Source organism: Trichomonas vaginalis, chromosome V (assembly GCF_026262505.1).
Source record: "Trichomonas vaginalis G3 chromosome V, whole genome shotgun sequence".
Lineage (NCBI taxonomy): Eukaryota > Parabasalia > Trichomonadida > Trichomonadidae > Trichomonas > Trichomonas vaginalis.
This window is the reverse complement of record NC_067207.1, coordinates 5,117,913-5,138,968: the sequence shown is the minus strand read 5'-3', so window position 1 is coordinate 5,138,968 and position 21,056 is coordinate 5,117,913. Positions and strand designations below refer to the sequence as shown.

Here is a 21,056-nt window from a genome sequence, read left to right as displayed (position 1 = left end):
CTCATATATAGAAATAAATAAATCTATTTTTTTATATCATATAATACACAAATAAAATAATATCAAAGTTAGAAATCTAAATTCTTTGGAGGAAGGAAATCCAAAGGTGTCAAATCTTTCAAATCTGGGAAACATCCTTTCACTAATCCGACAATATGTGGTGGAAGAGATGTTGTCCTTCTCGGCATTCCTGGTTTTACCGAAACCCAAGAAAGATCTACGAAATTTCTTGCAATTGAGCGAAGTTTATCAGATGTTCCGCCGTAGATGCTGATTTTATATGATTCCAGCGTTGGCGAAACAACTAAAACTGTGCTATCTGGTCGAACTCCGGTAAAATTAAACCGACTTTCAGAAATTTCGACAATTCCGTCAGTTCCCATCTCATCTGATACCTGGATACCTGTCATTGGGAACAAAGAGAGGATTGTACAGTCAAGTTCCGACATCTCATTTTGAATTCTGTTTAAAATGTTCTGAGGCATGCTTTCTGTGAATATCGTGATGACAGTTTCGATGGAATTAACGCCTAGAATGGAAGGAATGCCCTTTGCGTAATTTTTTATTGAATCAAAATTTTGAATTTTGTCAATTTTAAGCATAAGACACTCGTGATCGGAATAAACAGCTACCTGGCTCTTAAGATCAAGGGCTACATGAAGAACAAAAGGATTGTCCGTACTTAAAATGAAAGGAGGCTGATATCTCATATTAAAGAACAAATTATCAGCTGGTGGAACGATTTTATCGAAACAGGAGGTTATTTCGAATGATCCGAATGGTTCTGACCTTAATTCCCTGATGCGGGCGTAGATTTGGAAACCAATTGAATCAATGTCAGTCAAATTAGGGGATTTGACCCACTCTGGACGTACAAAAACAAAATAACCTTTCATAATACTATCAAAGTTATTATCAGAAATAACAAAAATGATATATTTGTTATTTGCAAAATCTAATGTTGTATTTCCATCGAGATACTTGACAATAGTGTCTTCCAAGGCTTCATTTCCACTCGGAGATAAGATTTCTTCTGGTTGATTGGCAGGAGTCATCTTTCCAAGCCTAAATTTTGTATATGAAGAAGAAACTAAGTGGATGTAATCGAGAACTTGTTGTTTCGATTGGTCTGTTTCGCAAAATATCAAGTAATGTAAGTCTTTCGATCCAGAAAGTGGGCATCTGCAATTTTCGACCCATTGATCGAAAATTCTATCGGCTTGGATAATCTGAACCGATTCTTTCTCAATAACTTTGAGATTTGGTGGGTAAAATTGATCGTAATTGAATTCATTAATAATTTGGAATTTTGGACTTATGATTTGGAGCTTGGCAGTAGGAAATCCGAGATTCAAATCTATAGGAGTGATCATTATTGTGTGTCTCATCAACGGATTTCTTTTGATTGGAATTGGAATTTTTCCGGCGTATCTTTTTATGCTTTCTTTCATAGCTTCCGAGGAACATTGGTCTTTAATGAGATCTTCTACCGTATAAGGAGCGTCCTCAAGAATGGTTTGGTTCTGAGAATTCCAATTTGCTGTATTTTCGTCATCATTAATCACGAAATTTGCTTCATAAAAGTCTTTGAAGTTTGTAGGAGTAAACGAAAATGTCTGTATTGGCGCGAATTCGCTTGAAATTTTTTCATTTGAAGAAATTCTTTTTGGAGTAGATTTTGATTTCAAGAAATTTCTTGAGTACTTTGTTAGAACAAGGAAGTCTGTATTTTCAAATTCGTATAATGTGATATTTCCATCAGGAATTTGAATTGTGAAAGAATCTGAATTTACGGACAAAATCGTATAAGGTAATTCGTTTGGGCATATGAGTACTGATGATCCCGGTTTCAATAATTCTGGAGTGTTTGGGATTGTAGTTTCGTCAAAATGATTAATATGTCTGACTCCAAGTTTTCCTTGATGCAAAACAGGCATTGGTTTAAAGAAGAATGGTTCGTATGATACAGGATCTTCTTCAATAAACAGGAATGAAGTAAAGTAAAATGGCGAATATTCGTGTAATGCGTATAAATAATACAAAGTAAGGGCTTTTTGGAACAATTCAACTATATCTTTTTCATACATTTCCGACGGATGCCATTCAATTGATTGAAATTTGCACCAATATGGAATGGAAATTTCATCAAATTGATTAAAGACATCAAATGCAATGCAAAAGTTCTTCTTTTCCATTGTTTCGAAGTATTTCAATTGATTTTCTAGAAAAAACGCAGGAACTTTTTGATATGAAATTTGATGAGACAAAATGTTCATCCTGAGGGCAACATCTTCGGCGGAAGCTTCTGAATTATCAATATCAGCATAAATCTGGTATATTTTTATGCATTGATTATCAAAAATTTCGAGATTCCACTTCGCCTTGTTCATATACGGTATTTTTTTTTTGAAAAAAAAAATTTCAATATTTTTATATATATATATGGGGTGCGCACATTCAAAGGAATCACCACAAGTTGCGCAAACCCAGCGAATACAGAGAGTTCTATCATCAAAAAGTGGTCAGCTTGTTAAACTAGATATGAATGACCCTATGACAGAAATTTTAATTCAATTCACGACAATAACAGAAGGAGTAGAGTCGATAATATGTCCACCAGGCATGGTACCTATAGCTATATTAGAACAACAGTGTTTTTGTATCGCAACTGCAGCCCTTACTATTAACGAGGATGAGCAAACCAACGTCAGACTGCCAATTATAGCCGCTTCTATTGCTAAGCCTGGTAAACTTCTTTGCTTAGGACATATTCAGATGCTTTCTAACTACTATATCTCGAAAAATTCATATTCTACTTTCTTCCATAATTTATTCATATGGTTAACATCGAAACAGCTTTTATCATCAAATGTGTTATTACTTAACATCAACGAACGCTACGAGTCACAACTCGTGAAGATCGTCCGTGCACTCGGATTCATCGTTGATAAGGGAGATTTCAAAAAAGACTTTTCTCGATATAATTTGATTATTTGCGCTAGTACACTCAAAATGACACCAGAAGAAATGGATAAATTTTTACGTTACGCAAATAACGGAGGATCGATATGTTGCTGCTATTGTCCGTCGTTCTCCACACAAGAAGAATGCTTCAATATAAACAGCTTTCTGCTCGAATTCGGCCTTTCTTTCATGGATTGTTCGATCAATTCAGAAACTTCAGAGCCGATTAAGACAAATATACCAGTAACATATGATTTGGTCAAAAATAAGCCTCTGCCATTGATGGTGAACACGTTCAAAGAAATGATGGCACTTAATAATTTTAATTCAGAAACAATAGACGATTTTGTCACCGAACTTAGATATGTTTGCTTATCATGTAAAGGCAGATACTCTAATGTGCTCTGTGACATACTGTCCGCATGCTGGGACTACTTAAATCAGACAAATATCAGAAATGAAGATGGTTTCTTAGATCCGAACATCATACAGAACATCATTATCGTTTTAATTATCGATGTATACAATCAGCTTCCTATCGATAAGCTCTCAGTCATTCCAGATTGTTCAACATTTCCAGGTCTCGCCAAAATTAGGGAATTCAAGGAATATACTATTGAAATTCCTATTCACGAGCAGACACTCCACTCAACCGGCCTCTGGTTGCCACCTGGTGTCACTGCAACTTGCAAAATTGAAGATAATTTCACAGATAACATCGCAATACAGATCGGTGCGCACTCACAGTCGCTTGTATCTCAACCTCCGCCATGGAAGAGATGGCCCCACGTTGTCATGGCCTATAAAGTCAACAATGGAGTCACTGAAATTTTCTCTCAAGTTGGCGGAATGGTCTACATCGGTGTTGCAGAGACAAGTGTTTCATCCCTCAAGATGACGTTCACGAATTGCGCATTATATCCAAGAGCAATCCGTTCAGATCCGAAAATTTTCGAACAAACTCAAAATTTTGACGTTCCTTGGTCCGAAATTTCTGCCAACAATGTCACATTTGTCCTACCGACTGTGGAATTCAAGAAGATATATGATATGAATGAAATCTTCAAATATTACGATGATTATATCGAAATTGTCGCAAAAATCATGAATTACAACATTCCTCGACCATTTAGAGTTGTTTTTGATGTGCAAACACCAGATGATCTGCCAGTACCAGGATATCCTATTACTATTCCAATTGATTCGATTAATAATTTATTTTATAATTTGGAAGAGCCAAATTGCGATTTATTCGACTTGTTAACAAGTATTGCAACATCCTGTTTGCGAGAAGGATACTTCGACTCAGAAACTGAGCGTGCTTTGAGTCAAATTGTAATTGCTCAAATTTTTATGGACAAATATGATGGTTTTGATGTTGAAAGCGACGAAAGCTTCCAAGTAACACAATTGTTCCACGAATTATGGAGAATTCATAGAAAAATTAATAATACCGCGCTATTCCAGATAATTAGAGAGTCAATGAGCCCTGATGGACCTGAATACTACGATGATGAAGAGAGATGGACAGCTTTCACAAGAGATTTGAGTCATATTACGCAATTGAATTTGACAAAGATCTTTGAGAGACTAAAACGAATCCCATTGAACATTAGTGCCAATTTAGAGATGTTCCCTGCTTGTCCTGATGATTAATTTGTTTGATTTTTATTTTATATCTTTTTTTCTTTTGTCTTTTCTATTTGTTTAATAATCATGAATGGAAGTCATTTATATTGATAAAAATTGAATGTTTTTAAGATCTCAATGCTGTTTTTTAGATAAAAATATTTTAGTTTAAGATAATTAAGCTCCTTTTATTAGTGAAAACAGCAAAAACATTAACCGAGAATTTCCAAACATGATCATTAGTCGATAATTTTGATATTAACTTGATATTAACTTGCGATTTATTCAATATCAAAAAAAAAATAAATCGACTTTAAGTATAATTCTTGTATTTGAATGCATTCACTATGGTATATTGAATGATTGTCTTGTTTTGTGTCTTCACGCCGATAAAAATACTTTTTTTATGAGCGACCATCATATTTATAACGAGCTTATCAGTAAATATAAAGATTATGATGATACATTTAATGCACTACACAGGCTTCGGTCAAACGAAGGCGAAGAATTCAATTTTCTTGAAAAAATATATACATAAAATGTTTCTATATTAGTTGTATGTATATGCTCAAACTATATAACAAAATGTAAAGATTCAAGCTTTTGCATTAACTTTTATTCCAGAAATTATGGTTTTAATTCTCTTCTTGGAACTCTTCTCTTAAATAATTTTTGATGAACATGTCCATTGCTGCTTTGTGGACAAAACTTATGTGAAACACAGATTTCTGATGGTTTCTCGCCTGCCTTAATGTATCTGATTATTTCGCGCTTGTAAACATCCATGGCATTACAATAATCTCGGCATGCAAGCGCGGCTGGTGATCTTTCTGCGGTGCAAACACAGTTGAATTCCCTTGAAATTTCTTTGTCGCTTTTACCTTGTGCAAGCAATTGTGGAACTCGCCATGTTAGCATATTGCATACACTGCAAGATTGTTCTTTAAATGAAGCTCCAACAAGACGGGCACATAACAAGAAAAACATTATTATAAAATGTTGTCATGTCAGTCTTGTCAAATGACAACTTTTTTTCAGAGAGTTGATAAGATATAAAACTCTCATATAGGTTATTTAAATACCATATAATATAGAGTACGAATTCTCAGCCTGTCTATTATTTTTGTTTTCAAAACCTCTGAAAATTGAAAACACAAATGAAAAAGTTTGAACTAATAATTAAATATCATTTGAATTGAGATTACTATACAAGGGCTGTTGAGGGTAAAAAGTGACATTCAAATTTATGCTCGGCATAAATCTCGCAAGTGCTCCGAGCAGCAATATCCCATAAGCTGAATCAATGGTTCTTCATAAGAATAAGATTTGATTTATTTCGTTTTTCTACAGAACACAAGCAAATTATAAACTTGTTAGCAGTATTTCTTAATCTGAGATCGATGTAATTGTTCCAAAGATATTCTAGAGCAACAAACTCTAATTTATATTCTATTATACTAACAAGCAAATAAGGTAGGTTAAAATAATACCATCAAAATACTAAAAATGTTAATTTATTAGCGTTAATTTATCAGATAACGAGAGTTTGTACGGATATACTCAACTGAACGAACAAAGGCATAATAAAAATTCAAAGTTTAAGATCATAAAATTGTTTCGACCATTTTTGAGAATAAGCACATGAGTTTTAAGTAATATATGAATAAATAAATCGACTTTAAGTATAATTCTTGTATTTGAATGCATTCACTATGGTATATTGAATGATTGTCTTGTTTTGTGTCTTCACGCCGATAAAAATACTTTTTTTATGAGCGACCATCATATTTATAACGAGCTTATCAGTAAATATAAAGATTATGATGATACATTTAATGCACTACACAGGCTTCGGTCTAACGAAGGTGAAGAAATTACAAATGTTTACAAACAAATCAAAAATAACTTGATCGAAACATCATATTTTAGTGCAGATAGTATGATAAATATTATTAAAGGTATCATTCGATTTAATAATCGATATGTTAAAGGATACAAATCTCTCATGACAAAACTTTGCCAAGAATTTCACCTTGATAAATATGACATTATTCAATCCATTCCAAATCTTCATGAAGAAAACACAATTTATAATGCTATTGTGAACGATGACATTGATGCATTTATTTCCTTCACTGAACAAGAAGGTTTTAATTTAAATCAAAAATCGAAAATTGATTTATATCCAATTCAAGACTTTCCATATTCACTGATTGAATTATGTAGTTATTATGGATCTGTTAAATGTTTCAAACTATTGAGATCAAAATATAATTCAAAAACTACTCGTCTTTGTCTTTATAATTCGTTTTTAGGAGAAAATCCAGATATTATGAGTGAATGTATGAAAGAACAAAAAATTAATGGCAGTTGTATGCAATATTCACTAGCTGTACATAACATTGATTTTGTTACTTATCTAATGAATGAGCACAACCTCGAAATAGAATTGAATTATTGCTATTACTATCATAATATTCATGCATATTTCATTTATTTAGATCAAACAAACAATTTCAATGAATGTTTTACTTATTCACCTTGTTTTTTTATTCCTAATCTCATTGAATATTTATTTTCACATGTTTCCGATATAAATTTTACAAATAAAGGAGGTATGTCTGCACTTCATTATTCTTCAGTTGTTAATAACAAATCAGCCGCTGAATTTCTTATTGCCCATGGAGCCAATGTTGCTACAACAATTAAAATGTCTCGTAAATCTTCGATTCATATTGCTGCAGAACATAATAGTTTAGAAACTGCAAATCTTCTTATAACGTATGGAGCTGATGTTAATGCAAAAAGTAATCAAGATTTGACTCCTCTTCATCATGCAGCATTGTTTAACAGTAAAGAAACAGCAGAACTCCTTATTGCATATGGTGCTGATATACATGCAAAAACTTCTCGTAGTTTTAATGCTCTTCATTTTGCAGCAAGAGAAAATAGTAAAGAAATTGCAGAACTTCTAATTGCATGCGGTATTGATGTCAATGCTATTGAAGACAATTATAAAAAATCTGCTCTTCATTATGCCGCTGAAAATGGTTGTGAAGAAATAGTAAAATTTCTTATCTCAAATGGTGCTGATATCAACATAAGAGATAATTTAGATTATACTGCACTTCACTGTGCATCATGTAATGGTAATAAAGAAATTATAGAAACTTTACTTTCACATGGAGCAGACATCAATGCAAAGGGTTTTCATGATATGACTCCCCTTTGTTGTGCAATAACTCATAATGAGGAAGAAGCAGCTAAATTTCTAATATCACGTGGTGCAAAAATTAAACCATAGTTCTTACTAAATAATTGAATTTATTTATTTTTTACACCAAAATAATAAATCCATTTAGTTTTATAGTAACTCCATTTTCAATTCTATGTGCCGAGAGAATATGATTCTAGTCATTCTCTTATTTTCATTAAAGCCTATAAATTCATTATAAATAATGAAAAAAAATGCATAAGGATATTACAAAGACTTTTTGGATTATCAATTTTGATAATTTTCGATGATAAATCTTAATAATATTTTAAATGCATTGCTCCAGCCAGTATTTGTTTATGTGCAATTATTTTAAAAACACATTGGAAACTTACTATTTTTATACTTTAGCGCATAAAGAATCTCAGTTCAATGTGTGAGCTTTACCAAATAAATGCAATAAATGCTCACAAAAAAAATTAGAGAATTTGCAGTTTCATTTCCCATATTCAGATCTAATCTTGCTAAGTATCACATTGTTCTAATGTCTTATTGCAATATATCCATATCCTATCAATCTCCTAATAAGTTCTTTACTTACGAAATTGATCTCGAAAATTCTCTAATTTCCAAAATAATTCTCTAAATAAAATCGCTTAGTGTCGCCAAAAAAGTGATGAAATTAAAAATCACATTTTGAGTACTTCCTGAGACTCTCTTTGTCAGAAAGTATACATTTGAAAAAAAAATATTTATGAAATTTAGAAAGAGAATTAGAAATACTATATATTTATATCCAAAGTTTCAAGCATAAAAAGAAATACACATTCAATCTCACGTTTCTGACAATAGATTGAGCCAAAAAATTTGCAGCGAATGATGGCATTTCCTTTCAAAAAAAATTGAATAGAACACAAAAAATCAATTGAAGCATAAGGCGACTTCTTCCAATAGGCCAGAAATTCCATATTGAAACCGAATCCAACACATTTGTTGCGGTTTATTGCAAACATTAAGGACCTACCTGCGTTTATTAAACCAGAAATGAAAATATCAAATTCACATTTCCCATGAAATTATCATAGAAATCCGATGTCCATGAGCAAGATGCTTAGTAGACTCATTACTCACTACGATGTATTTTTACTATTGCTAGAATAAACTTTTTTTTCTTATTGAGAATTCAATTTTCTTGAAAACATATAAACATAAAATGTTTCGATATTAGTTGTTATGTATATGCTCAAACTATATAACAAAATGTAAAGATTCAAGCTTTTGCATTAACTTTTATTCCAGAAATTATGGTTTTAATTCTCTTCTTGGAACTCTTCTCTTAAATACTCTTTGATGAGCATGTCCATTGGTGCTTTGTGGGCAAAACTTATGTGAAAAACATATTTCTGATGGTTTCTCGCCTGCCTTAATGTATCTGATTATTTCGCGCTTGTGAGCCCTCATGGCAGAACAATACTCTCGGCATGCATACGCGGAGCTTGACTCTACTGCGGGGCAAAAACAGTTGAACTCCCTTGAAATTTTTTCGTCGCTTTTACCTTGTGCAAGCAATTGTGGAACTCGCCATGTTAGCATCTTGCATACACTGCAAGATTGTTCTTCAAATGTAGCTCCAACAAGACGGGCACATAACAAGAAAAACATTATTATAAAATGTCAGTCTTGTCAAATGACAACTTTATTTCAGAGAGTCGATAAGAAATATAGGTTATATAAATACCATATAATATAGAGTACGAATTCTCAGCCTGTCTATTATTTTTGTTTTCAAAACCTCTGAAAATTGAAAACACAAATGAAAAAGTTTGAACTAATAATTAAATATCATTTGAATTGAGATTACTATACAAGGGCTGTTGAGGGTAAAAAGTGACATTCAAATTTATGCTCGGCATAAATCTCGCAAGTGCTCCGAGCAGCAATATCCCATAAGCTGAATCAATAGTTTTTCATACACAATTCGAGTCAATGAATAAGATTTGATTTATTTCGTTTTTCTACAGAACACAAGCAAATAATAAACTTGTTAGCAGTATTTCTTAATCTGAGATCAATGCAATTGTTCCAGATACATTCTAGAGCAACAAACTCTAATTTATATTATATTATACTAGCAAGCCAATAATACCATCAAATTATTAAAAATGTTAATTTATTATAGTTAATTTATCAGATAACGAGAGTTTGTACGAATATACTCAACTGAACGAATAAAGGCATAATTAAAATTCAAAGTTTAAGATCATAAAATTGTTTCGACCATTTTTGAGAATAAGCACATGAGTTTTAAGTAATATATGAATAAAATGTTTACTTTTTGTAATTTCGTATATTTCAATTAGTATTTTTAACTCGATTGAGCATTTGTACGAAAAAAATTCTTTTGAACCTGCTATGCTCACATGCTTTTTCTTGATATCAGAATTAAATGAGCATACAAAGTATTTTTTCTTTCTTTCTGGTATTCAAACAGAAATAATTTCAATTTCAATAAATAAATCGACTTTAAGTATAATTCTTGTATTTGAATGCATTCACTATGGTATATTGAATGATTGTCTTGTTTTGTGTCTTCACGCCGATAAAAATACTTTTTTTATGAGCGACCATCATATTTATAACGAGCTTATCAGTAAATATAAAGATTATGATGATACATTTAATGCACTACACAGGCTTCGGTCTAACGAAGGTGAAGAAATTACAAATGTTTACAAACAAATCAAAAATAACTTGATCGAAACATCATATTTTAGTGCAGATAGTATGATAAATATTATTAAAGGTATCATTCGATTTAATAATCGATATGTTAAAGGATACAAATCTCTCATGACAAAACTTTGCCAAGAATTTCACCTTGATAAATATGACATTATTCAATCCATTCCAAATCTTCATGAAGAAAACACAATTTATAATGCTATTGTGAATGATGACATTGATGCATTTATTTCCTTCACTGAACAAGAAGGTTTTAATTTAAATCAAAAATCGAAAATTGATTTATATCCAATTCAAGACTTTCCATATTCACTGATTGAATTATGTAGTTATTATGGATCTGTTAAATGTTTCAAACTATTGAGATCAAAATATAATTCAAAAACTACTCGTCTTTGTCTTTATAATTCGTTTTTAGGAGAAAATCCAGATATTATGAGTGAATGTATGAAAGAACAAAAAATTAATGGCAGTTGTATGCAATATTCACTAGCTGTACATAACATTGATTTTGTTACTTATCTAATGAATGAGCACAACCTCGAAATAGAATTGAATTATTGCTATTACTATCATAATATTCATGCATATTTCATTTATTTAGATCAAACAAACAATTTCAATGAATGTTTTACTTATTCACCTTGTTTTTTTATTCCTAATCTCATTGAATATTTATTTTCACATGTTTCCGATATAAATTTTACAAATAAAGGAGGTATGTCTGCACTTCATTATTCTTCAGTTGTTAATAACAAATCAGCCGCTGAATTTCTTATTGCCCATGGAGCCAATGTTGCTACAACAATTAAAATGTCTCGTAAATCTTCGATTCATATTGCTGCAGAACATAATAGTTTAGAAACTGCAAATCTTCTTATAACGTATGGAGCTGATGTTAATGCAAAAAGTAATCAAGATTTGACTCCTCTTCATCATGCAGCATTGTTTAACAGTAAAGAAACAGCAGAACTCCTTATTGCATATGGTGCTGATATACATGCAAAAACTTCTCGTAGTTTTAATGCTCTTCATTTTGCAGCAAGAGAAAATAGTAAAGAAATTGCAGAACTTCTAATTGCATGCGGTATTGATGTCAATGCTATTGAAGACAATTATAAAAAATCTGCTCTTCATTATGCCGCTGAAAATGGTTGTGAAGAAATAGTAAAATTTCTTATCTCAAATGGTGCTGATATCAACATAAGAGATAATTTAGATTATACTGCACTTCACTGTGCATCATGTAATGGTAATAAAGAAATTATAGAAACTTTACTTTCACATGGAGCAGACATCAATGCAAAGGGTTTTCATGATATGACTCCCCTTTGTTGTGCAATAACTCATAATGAGGAAGAAGCAGCTAAATTTCTAATATCACGTGGTGCAAAAATTAAACCATAGTTCTTACTAAATAATTGAATTTATTTATTTTTTACACCAAAATAATAAATCCATTTAGTTTTATAGTAACTCCATTTTCAATTCTATGTGCCGAGAGAATATGATTCTAGTCATTCTCTTATTTTCATTAAAGCCTATAAATTCATTATAAATAATGAAAAAAAATGCATAAGGATATTACAAAGACTTTTTGGATTATCAATTTTGATAATTTTCGATGATAAATCTTAATAATATTTTAAATGCATTGCTCCAGCCAGTATTTGTTTATGTGCAATTATTTTAAAAACACATTGGAAACTTACTATTTTTATACTTTAGCGCATAAAGAATCTCAGTTCAATGTGTGAGCTTTACCAAATAAATGCAATAAATGCTCACAAAAAAAATTAGAGAATTTGCAGTTTCATTTCCCATATTCAGATCTAATCTTGCTAAGTATCACATTGTTCTAATGTCTTATTGCAATATATCCATATCCTATCAATCTCCTAATAAGTTCTTTACTTACGAAATTGATCTCGAAAATTCTCTAATTTCCAAAATAATTCTCTAAATAAAATCGCTTAGTGTCGCCAAAAAAGTGATGAAATTAAAAATCACATTTTGAGTACTTCCTGAGACTCTCTTTGTCAGAAAGTATACATTTGAAAAAAAAATATTTATGAAATTTAGAAAGAGAATTAGAAATACTATATATTTATATCCAAAGTTTCAAGCATAAAAAGAAATACACATTCAATCTCACGTTTCTGACAATAGATTGAGCCAAAAAATTTGCAGCGAATGATGGCATTTCCTTTCAAAAAAAATTGAATAGAACACAAAAAATCAATTGAAGCATAAGGCGACTTCTTCCAATAGGCCAGAAATTCCATATTGAAACCGAATCCAACACATTTGTTGCGGTTTATTGCAAACATTAAGGACCTACCTGCGTTTATTAAACCAGAAATGAAAATATCAAATTCACATTTCCCATGAAATTATCATAGAAATCCGATGTCCATGAGCAAGATGCTTAGTAGACTCATTACTCACTACGATGTATTTTTACTATTGCTAGAATAAACTTTTTTTTCTTATTGAGAATTCAATTTTCTTGAAAACATATAAACATAAAATGTTTCGATATTAGTTGTTATGTATATGCTCAAACTATATAACAAAATGTAAAGATTCAAGCTTTTGCATTAACTTTTATTCCAGAAATTATGGTTTTAATTCTCTTCTTGGAACTCTTCTCTTAAATACTCTTTGATGAGCATGTCCATTGGTGCTTTGTGGGCAAAACTTATGTGAAAAACATATTTCTGATGGTTTCTCGCCTGCCTTAATGTATCTGATTATTTCGCGCTTGTGAGCCCTCATGGCAGAACAATACTCTCGGCATGCATACGCGGAGCTTGACTCTACTGCGGGGCAAAAACAGTTGAACTCCCTTGAAATTTTTTCGTCGCTTTTACCTTGTGCAAGCAATTGTGGAACTCGCCATGTTAGCATCTTGCATACACTGCAAGATTGTTCTTCAAATGTAGCTCCAACAAGACGGGCACATAACAAGAAAAACATTATTATAAAATGTCAGTCTTGTCAAATGACAACTTTATTTCAGAGAGTCGATAAGAAATATAGGTTATATAAATACCATATAATATAGAGTACGAATTCTCAGCCTGTCTATTATTTTTGTTTTCAAAACCTCTGAAAATTGAAAACACAAATGAAAAAGTTTGAACTAATAATTAAATATCATTTGAATTGAGATTACTATACAAGGGCTGTTGAGGGTAAAAAGTGACATTCAAATTTATGCTCGGCATAAATCTCGCAAGTGCTCCGAGCAGCAATATCCCATAAGCTGAATCAATAGTTTTTCATACACAATTCGAGTCAATGAATAAGATTTGATTTATTTCGTTTTTCTACAGAACACAAGCAAATAATAAACTTGTTAGCAGTATTTCTTAATCTGAGATCAATGCAATTGTTCCAGATACATTCTAGAGCAACAAACTCTAATTTATATTATATTATACTAGCAAGCCAATAATACCATCAAATTATTAAAAATGTTAATTTATTATAGTTAATTTATCAGATAACGAGAGTTTGTACGAATATACTCAACTGAACGAATAAAGGCATAATTAAAATTCAAAGTTTAAGATCATAAAATTGTTTCGACCATTTTTGAGAATAAGCACATGAGTTTTAAGTAATATATGAATAAAATGTTTACTTTTTGTAATTTCGTATATTTCAATTAGTATTTTTAACTCGATTGAGCATTTGTACGAAAAAAATTCTTTTGAACCTGCTATGCTCACATGCTTTTTCTTGATATCAGAATTAAATGAGCATACAAAGTATTTTTTCTTTCTTTCTGGTATTCAAACAGAAATAATTTCAATTTCAATAAATAAATCGACTTTAAGTATAATTCTTGTATTTGAATGCATTCACTATGGTATATTGAATGATTGTCTTGTTTTGTGTCTTCACGCCGATAAAAATACTTTTTTTATGAGCGACCATCATATTTATAACGAGCTTATCAGTAAATATAAAGATTATGATGATACATTTAATGCACTACACAGGCTTCGGTCTAACGAAGGTGAAGAAATTACAAATGTTTACAAACAAATCAAAAATAACTTGATCGAAACATCATATTTTAGTGCAGATAGTATGATAAATATTATTAAAGGTATCATTCGATTTAATAATCGATATGTTAAAGGATACAAATCTCTCATGACAAAACTTTGCCAAGAATTTCACCTTGATAAATATGACATTATTCAATCCATTCCAAATCTTCATGAAGAAAACACAATTTATAATGCTATTGTGAATGATGACATTGATGCATTTATTTCCTTCACTGAACAAGAAGGTTTTAATTTAAATCAAAAATCGAAAATTGATTTATATCCAATTCAAGACTTTCCATATTCACTGATTGAATTATGTAGTTATTATGGATCTGTTAAATGTTTCAAACTATTGAGATCAAATAATAATTCAAAAACTACTCGTCTTTGTCTTTATAATTCGTTTTTAGGAGAAAATCCAGATATTATGAGTGAATGTATGAAAGAACAAAAAATTAATGGCAGTTGTATGCAATATTCACTAGCTGTACATAACATTGATTTTGTTACTTATCTAATGAATGAGCACAACCTCGAAATAGAATTGAATTATTGCTATTACTATCATAATATTCATGCATATTTCATTTATTTAGATCAAACAAACAATTTCAATGAATGTTTTACTTATTCACCTTGTTTTTTTATTCCTAATCTCATTGAATATTTATTTTCACATGTTTCCGATATAAATTTTACAAATAAAGGAGGTATGTCTGCACTTCATTATTCTTCAGTTGTTAATAACAAATCAGCCGCTGAATTTCTTATTGCCCATGGAGCCAATGTTGCTACAACAATTAAAATGTCTCGTAAATCTTCGATTCATATTGCTGCAGAACATAATAGTTTAGAAACTGCAAATCTTCTTATAACGTATGGAGCTGATGTTAATGCAAAAAGTAATCAAGATTTGACTCCTCTTCATCATGCGCATTGTTTAACAGTAAAGAAACAGCAGAACTCCTTATTGCATATGGTGCTGATATACATGCAAAAACTTCTCGTAGTTTTAATGCTCTTCATTTTGCAGCAAGAGAAAATAGTAAAGAAATTGCAGAACTTCTAATTGCATGCGGTATTGATGTCAATGCTATTGAAGACAATTATAAAAAATCTGCTCTTCATTATGCGCTGAAAATGGTTGTGAAGAAATAGTAAAATTTCTTATCTCAAATGGTGCTGATATCAACATAAGAGATAATTTAGATTATACTGCACTTCACTGTGCATCATGTAATGGTAATAAAGAAATTATAGAAACTTTACTTTCACATGGAGCAGACATCAATGCAAAGGGTTTTCATGATATGACTCCCCTTTGTTGTGCAATAACTCATAATGAGGAAGAAGCAGCTAAATTTCTAATATCAGTGGTGCAAAAATTAAACCATAGTTCTTACTAAATAATTGAATTTATTTATTTTTTACACCAAAATAATAAATCCATTTAGTTTATAGTAACTCCATTTTCAATTCTATGTGCCGAGAAATATGATTCTAGTCATTCTCTTATTTTCATTAAAGCCTATAAATTCATTATAAATAATGAAAAAAATGCATAAGGATATTACAAGACTTTTTGGATTATCAATTTTGATAATTTTCGATGATAAATCTAATAATATTTTAAATTTGCTCCAGCCAGTATTTGTTTAGTGCAATTATTTTAAAACACATTGGAAACTTACTATTTTTATACTTTAGCGCATAAAGAATCTCAGTTCAATGTGTGAGCTTTACCAAATAAATGCAATAAATGCTCACAAAAAAATTAGAGAATTTGCAGTTTCATTTCCCATATTCAGATCTAATCTTGCTAAGTATCACATTGTTCTAATGTCTTATTGCAATATATCCATTCTATAATCTCCTAATAAGTTTTTACTTACGAAATTGATCTCGAAAATTCTCTATTTCCAAAATATTCTCTAAATAAAATCGCTTAGTGTCGCAAAAAAGTGATGAAATTAAAAATCACATTTTGATACTTCTGAGACTCTCTTTGTCAGAAAGTATTACATTTGAAAAAAAATATTTATGAAATTTAGAAAGAGAATTAGAAATACTATATATTTATATCAAAGTTTCAAGCATAGAAATATACATTCAATCTCACGTTTCTGACATAGATTGAGCCAAAAATTTGAGCGAATGATGGCATTTCTTTCAAAAAAATTGAATAGAACACAAAAATCAATTGAAGCATAAGCGACTTCTTCCAATAGCCAGAATTCCATATTGAACCGAATCCAACACATTTGTGCGGTTTATTGCAACATTAAGGACTACCTGCGTTTTAAACCAGAAATGAAAATAACAAATTCACATTTCCCATGAATTATCATAGAATCGATGTCCATGAGCAATGCTTAGTAGACTATTACTCACTACGATGTATTTTTACTATTGCTTAGAATAAACTTTTTTTTATTGAGATTCAATTTTTGAAACATATAAACATAAAATGTTTCGATATTAGTTGTTATGTATATGCTCAAACTATATAACAAATGTAAGATTCAAGTTTTGCATTAACTTTTATTCCAGAATTATGGTTTTATTCTCTTCTTGAACTTTCTTTAAATACTCTTTGATGAGCATGTCCATTGGTGTTTGTGGCAAAACTTATGTGAAAACATATTTCTTGATGGTTTCTCGCCTGCCTTAATGTTCTGATTATTTCGCGCTTGTGAGCCCTCATGGCAGACAACTCTCGGCATGCTACGCGGAGCTTGATCTACTGCGGGGCAAACAGTTGAACTCCTTGAAATTTTTTCGTCGCTTTTCCTTGTGCAAGCAATTGTGGAACTCGCCATGTTAGCATCTTGCATACACTGCAAGATTGTTCTTCAAATGTAGCTCCAACAAGACGGGCACATAACAAGAAAAACATTATTATAAAATGTCAGTCTTGTCAAATGCAACTTATTTTCAGAGAGTCGATAAAATATAGGTTATATAAATACCATATAATATAGAGTACGATTCTCAGCTGTCTATTATTTTTGTTTTCAAAACCTCTGAAAATTGAAAACCAAAATGAAAAGTTTGAACTAAATTAAAATATCATTTGAATTGAGATTACTATACAAGGGCTGTTGAGGGTAAAAAGTGACATTCAAATTTATGCTCGCATAAATTCGCAAGTGCTCCGAGCAGCAATATCCATAAGCTGAATCAATAGTTTTTCATACACAATTCGAGTCAATGAATAAGATTTGATTTATTTCGTTTTTCTACAGAACACAAGCAATATAAACTTGTTAGCAGTATTTCTTAATCTGAGATCAATGCAATTTTCCAGATACATTCTAGAGCAACAAACTCTAATTTATATATATTATACAGCAGCAATAAACATCAATTATTAAAAATGTTAATTTATTATAGTTAATTTATCAGATAACGAGATTTGTACGAATAACTCAACTGAACGATAAAGGCATAATTAAAATTCAAAGTTTAAGATCATAAAATTGTTTCGACCATTTTTGAGAATAAGCACATGAGTTTTTAAGTATATATGATAAAATTTTACTTTTTTGTATTCGTATATTTCAATTAGTATTTTAACTCGATTGAGCATTTGTACGAAAAATTCTTTTGAACTGCTATGCTCACATGCTTTTCTTGATATCAGAATTAAATGAGCATACAAAGTATTTTTTCTTTCTTTCTGGTTTCAACAGAAATAATTTCATTTCAATAAATAAATCGACTTTAAGTATATTCTTGTATTTGATGCATTCATATGGTATATTGAATGATTGTTTGTTTTTTGTGTCTTAGCGATAAAAATACTTTTTTTATGAGCGACCATCATATTTAAAGAGCTTATCAGTAAATATAAAGATTATGATGATACATTAATGCACTACAAGTTCGGTCTAACGAAGTGAAGAAAATTACAAATGTTTACAAACAATCAAAATATTGATCGAAAATCATATTTTAGTCAGATAGTATGATAAATATTATTAAAGTATTTCGATTTAATAATCATATGTTAAAGGATAAATCTCATGACAAAACTTTGCCAAGAATTTCACCTTGATAAATATGACATTATCAATCCATTCAATCTTCATGAAGAAAACAATTATAATGCTATGTGAACGATGACATTGATGATTTATTTCCTACTGAACAAGAAGGTTTTAATTTAAATCAAAAATCGAAATTGATTTATATCCAATTCAAGACTTTCATATTCACTGATTGAATTATGTAGTTATTATGGATCTGTTAAATGTTTCAAATATTGAGATCAAAATTAATTCAAAAAACTACTGTCTTTGTCTTTATAATTCGTTTTTAGGAGAAATCCAGATATTATGAGTGAATGTATGAAAGAACAAAAATTAATGGAGTTGTATGCAATTTCACTAGCTGTACATACATTGATTTTGTTACTTATCTAATGAATGAGCACAACTCGAATAGAATTGAATTATTGCTATTACTATCATATATTATGCATATTTCATTTATTTAGATCAAACAAACATTTCAATGAATGTTTTACTTATTCACTTGTTTTTTTTTCCTAATCTCATTGAATATTTATTTTCAAGTTTCGATATAAATTTTACAAATAAAGGAGGTATGTCTGCACTTCATTATTCTTCAGTTGTTAATAACAAATCAGCCGCTGAATTTTTATTGCCCATGGAGCCATGTTGCTACAACAATTAAAATGTCTCGTAAATCTTCGATTCATATTGCTGCAATATAATAGTTTAGAAATTGCAAATCTTCTTATATCGCATGGAGCTGATGTTAATGTAAAGAATACTTCAAAATTGACTCCTCTTCATTTTGCGTCATCTAGAAACAGTAAAGAAACAGCAGAACTCCTTATTGCATATGGTGCTGATATACATGCAAAAACTTCTCGTAGTTTTAATGCTCTTCATTTTGCAGCAAGAGAAAATAGTAAAGAAATTGAAGAACTTCTAATTGCATGCGGTATTGATGTCAATGCTATTGAAGACAATTATAAAAAATCTGCTCTTCATTATGCCGCTGAAAATGGTTGTGAAGAAATAGTAAAATTTCTTATCTCAAATGGTGCTGATATCAACATAAGAGATAAACTGAATGATACTGCACTTCATCATGCAGCATGTAATGGTAATAAAGAAATTATAGAAACTTTACTTTCAAATGGAGCAGACATCAATGCAAAGGGATCTCATAATATGACTCCCCTTAGTTGTTCAATAATTTATAATAAGAAAGAAACAACTCAATTTCTAATATCACGTGGTGCAAAAATTAAACCATAGTTCTTACTAAATAATTGAATTTTTTTTTAAACTTATATATTCATGATTTATATATATATATTACCAAAATAGATTAAAAATTGAATGAGTGAAGCGGTTTTCAATTATTAATATGTTTTAGAAAATTTAAAATTTGAATTGTTAAATAATTGATATGATTACAAAATAATTCTAAAATGTGGAAGCTTTCGTAGCTCAATCGGTAGAGCGTAGGTCCCATAATCCTAAGGTCGCGCGTTCGAGTCCCGCCGAAAGCAAATTTCCTTTTTTCTTTTTTTCCTTTATTGCAACTGATGAGGAAAATTATCAACAATAATGATTCTCCAATAGGATTAGAGCTTTTCTACACTTTGTTGTTGTTTTGAACCTAGTTCGAAGACAATATTTCTGCTTGTTTCGATAAATTTTGTTATTTTTTAACCATAGAAGCCATGTTATTTATCTATTACTCTAACTATGATCTTATTTCTCTAACATTTTAAATCATATTGATAACTTTGTATATTTTTCAAGAATTATTATAAATTTAAATTATTTAGCAAGTAATATACATTTATTCATACAAAAAATACATATCTAACAAAAATAAATAAACACATTATAATTTTGGAAATCTAGAATCCGAATTCGTTTTTGGTCTTTTTGTTGGCGAATTCATTCTTGTTGGTTGTCTTGATTGATTCCTTGATCCAAGTGTTGATCCTCTTGGTGTCGGATTCATTCTACTCATTTTCTGTGCTCTTGACAATGTTTCATCATCAACAGGAGTCAAATTTAAATTTCCTTTCTTTTCTGTTCGAAACTGCTTCATTCTAGACACTGTTCTTGGTGTTGCAATTGTCGGCTGAGGGTTCATTGTCGATGTCTGAGCTGCAATTGCTGATGTCAAGTTAATTGGCAATTTTGTGAATTTCGGATTTGGTTTTTCCGATTTTTTATGAGTTATAGCTTTCATTGCGCTATCATATGGTTCTAGCTCTCTTGCTTTTTGTGTCTCCAGATCATTCCTTGTTTTTTCATTATATTCTCTGAGTTTTTCTTCTTCGCGCCAATGTTTCTCCCTCATCATCCCTATCTCTTTGCGGATGCTTTCCTCTAACAATTGTTCGGCCTGCTTCTCTTCCTGGCTCTGTAAATCATCGGCCAACT

The 21,056-nt window shown here is 30.6% G+C and overlaps 8 protein-coding genes, 1 non-coding gene and 1 pseudogene across 10 annotated transcripts; 5 read left to right on the top strand and 5 right to left on the bottom strand.

The window, feature by feature from the left end:
- Positions 1–66: 66 nt before the first annotated feature.
- On the bottom strand, positions 67–2,395 carry TVAGG3_0281420 (uncharacterized protein; the record flags this gene model as incomplete). The annotated part of the gene is made up of 1 exon (XM_001326753.2): positions 69–2,390. One exon carries the CDS (start codon positions 2,388–2,390, stop codon positions 69–71), a length of 2,322 nt encoding a protein of 773 aa, XP_001326788.1.
- A 47-nt stretch (positions 2,396–2,442) lies between these two features.
- On the top strand, positions 2,443–4,620 carry TVAGG3_0281410 (peptidase M60-like family; the record flags this gene model as incomplete). The annotated part of the gene is made up of 1 exon (XM_001326752.1): positions 2,443–4,620. One exon carries the CDS (start codon positions 2,443–2,445, stop codon positions 4,618–4,620), a length of 2,178 nt encoding a protein of 725 aa, XP_001326787.1.
- A 600-nt stretch (positions 4,621–5,220) lies between these two features.
- TVAGG3_0281400 (granulysin related family) lies at positions 5,221–5,580 on the bottom strand (the record flags this gene model as incomplete). The annotated part of the gene is made up of 1 exon (XM_001326751.1): positions 5,221–5,580. The coding sequence occupies one exon, from the start codon at positions 5,578–5,580 to the stop codon at positions 5,221–5,223; it is 360 nt and encodes a 119-aa protein (XP_001326786.1).
- A 784-nt stretch (positions 5,581–6,364) lies between these two features.
- On the top strand, positions 6,365–7,577 carry TVAGG3_0281390 (spectrin binding; the record flags this gene model as incomplete). Its single annotated transcript, XM_001326750.1, has 1 exon — positions 6,365–7,577. A coding segment is annotated over one exon (1,213 nt), but the record flags the coding sequence as incomplete, so codon positions are not given.
- Positions 7,578–9,109: 1,532 nt separating this feature from the next.
- TVAGG3_0281380 (granulysin related family) lies at positions 9,110–9,469 on the bottom strand (the record flags this gene model as incomplete). The annotated part of the gene is made up of 1 exon (XM_001313359.1): positions 9,110–9,469. One exon carries the CDS (start codon positions 9,467–9,469, stop codon positions 9,110–9,112), a length of 360 nt encoding a protein of 119 aa, XP_001313360.1.
- A 1,515-nt stretch (positions 9,470–10,984) lies between these two features.
- Positions 10,985–11,956, top strand: TVAGG3_0281370 (spectrin binding; the record flags this gene model as incomplete). The annotated part of the gene is made up of 1 exon (XM_001293123.1): positions 10,985–11,956. The coding sequence occupies one exon, from the start codon at positions 10,985–10,987 to the stop codon at positions 11,954–11,956; it is 972 nt and encodes a 323-aa protein (XP_001293124.1).
- A 1,212-nt stretch (positions 11,957–13,168) lies between these two features.
- TVAGG3_0281360 (granulysin related family) lies at positions 13,169–13,528 on the bottom strand (the record flags this gene model as incomplete). The annotated part of the gene is made up of 1 exon (XM_051228878.1): positions 13,169–13,528. One exon carries the CDS (start codon positions 13,526–13,528, stop codon positions 13,169–13,171), a length of 360 nt encoding a protein of 119 aa, XP_051098608.1.
- A 3,670-nt stretch (positions 13,529–17,198) lies between these two features.
- TVAGG3_0281350 (uncharacterized protein) lies at positions 17,199–17,450 on the bottom strand (the record flags this gene model as incomplete). Its single annotated transcript, XM_051228877.1, has 1 exon — positions 17,199–17,450. The coding sequence occupies one exon, from the start codon at positions 17,448–17,450 to the stop codon at positions 17,199–17,201; it is 252 nt and encodes an 83-aa protein (XP_051098607.1).
- A 1,774-nt stretch (positions 17,451–19,224) lies between these two features.
- Positions 19,225–19,907, top strand: TVAGG3_0281340 (annotated as a pseudogene). Its single transcript has one exon. A coding segment is annotated over exon 1 (683 nt).
- Positions 19,908–20,091: 184 nt separating this feature from the next.
- Positions 20,092–20,164, top strand: TVAGG3_0281330. The gene has a single exon. It is a non-coding gene; the product is annotated as a tRNA-Met (tRNA).
- The last annotated feature ends 892 nt before the right edge of the window (positions 20,165–21,056 follow it).